Here is a 428-nt window from a genome sequence, read left to right as displayed (position 1 = left end):
CTTGCCAGCCCGCTCAGAGATGTGTATAAGAGACAGGTGTAATAGTAGCACAGCTTTTATTTTTAGAATCAGAAAATCCCGATAAAGACATTTGTATGTATATTAACTCACCAGGTGGTGTTGTAACTGCTGGTTTGTCGATCTACGATACAATGCAGTATATAAATCCAGACGTTTCAACCTTGTGTATAGGTCAAGCTGCATCTATGGGTTCTTTATTGCTTGCAGCTGGTGCGAAAGGTAAGCGCTACTCTCTACCTCATTCAAGAATTATGATACATCAGCCATCAGGTGGTTATCATGGTCAAGCAACTGATATAGAAATACATGCTAATGAAATTTTGCGAGTTAAGAAAAAACTAAATCAAATTTATGAAAAACATACTGGAAATTCACTGAAGAAAATTGAAGGAATGATGGAAAGAGAT

At 36.9% G+C, this 428-nt stretch overlaps 1 protein-coding gene across 1 annotated transcript; it reads left to right on the top strand.

The window, feature by feature from the left end:
* Positions 1 to 41: 41 nt before the first annotated feature.
* Positions 42 to 425, top strand: LOC105461540 (ATP-dependent Clp protease proteolytic subunit 2, mitochondrial-like; the record flags this gene model as incomplete). The annotated part of the gene is made up of 1 exon (XM_011708042.1): positions 42 to 425. A coding segment is annotated over one exon (384 nt), but the record flags the coding sequence as incomplete, so codon positions are not given.
* Between the last annotated feature and the right edge of the window lie 3 nt (positions 426 to 428).

The sequence above is a fragment of the Wasmannia auropunctata genome, unplaced genomic scaffold, assembly GCF_000956235.1.
Source record: "Wasmannia auropunctata unplaced genomic scaffold, wasmannia.A_1.0 LD285003.1, whole genome shotgun sequence".
Classification (NCBI taxonomy): domain Eukaryota; kingdom Metazoa; phylum Arthropoda; class Insecta; order Hymenoptera; family Formicidae; genus Wasmannia; species Wasmannia auropunctata.
The sequence above is the reverse complement of the archived record's forward strand: the minus strand, read 5'-3'. Positions and strand labels throughout refer to the sequence as shown.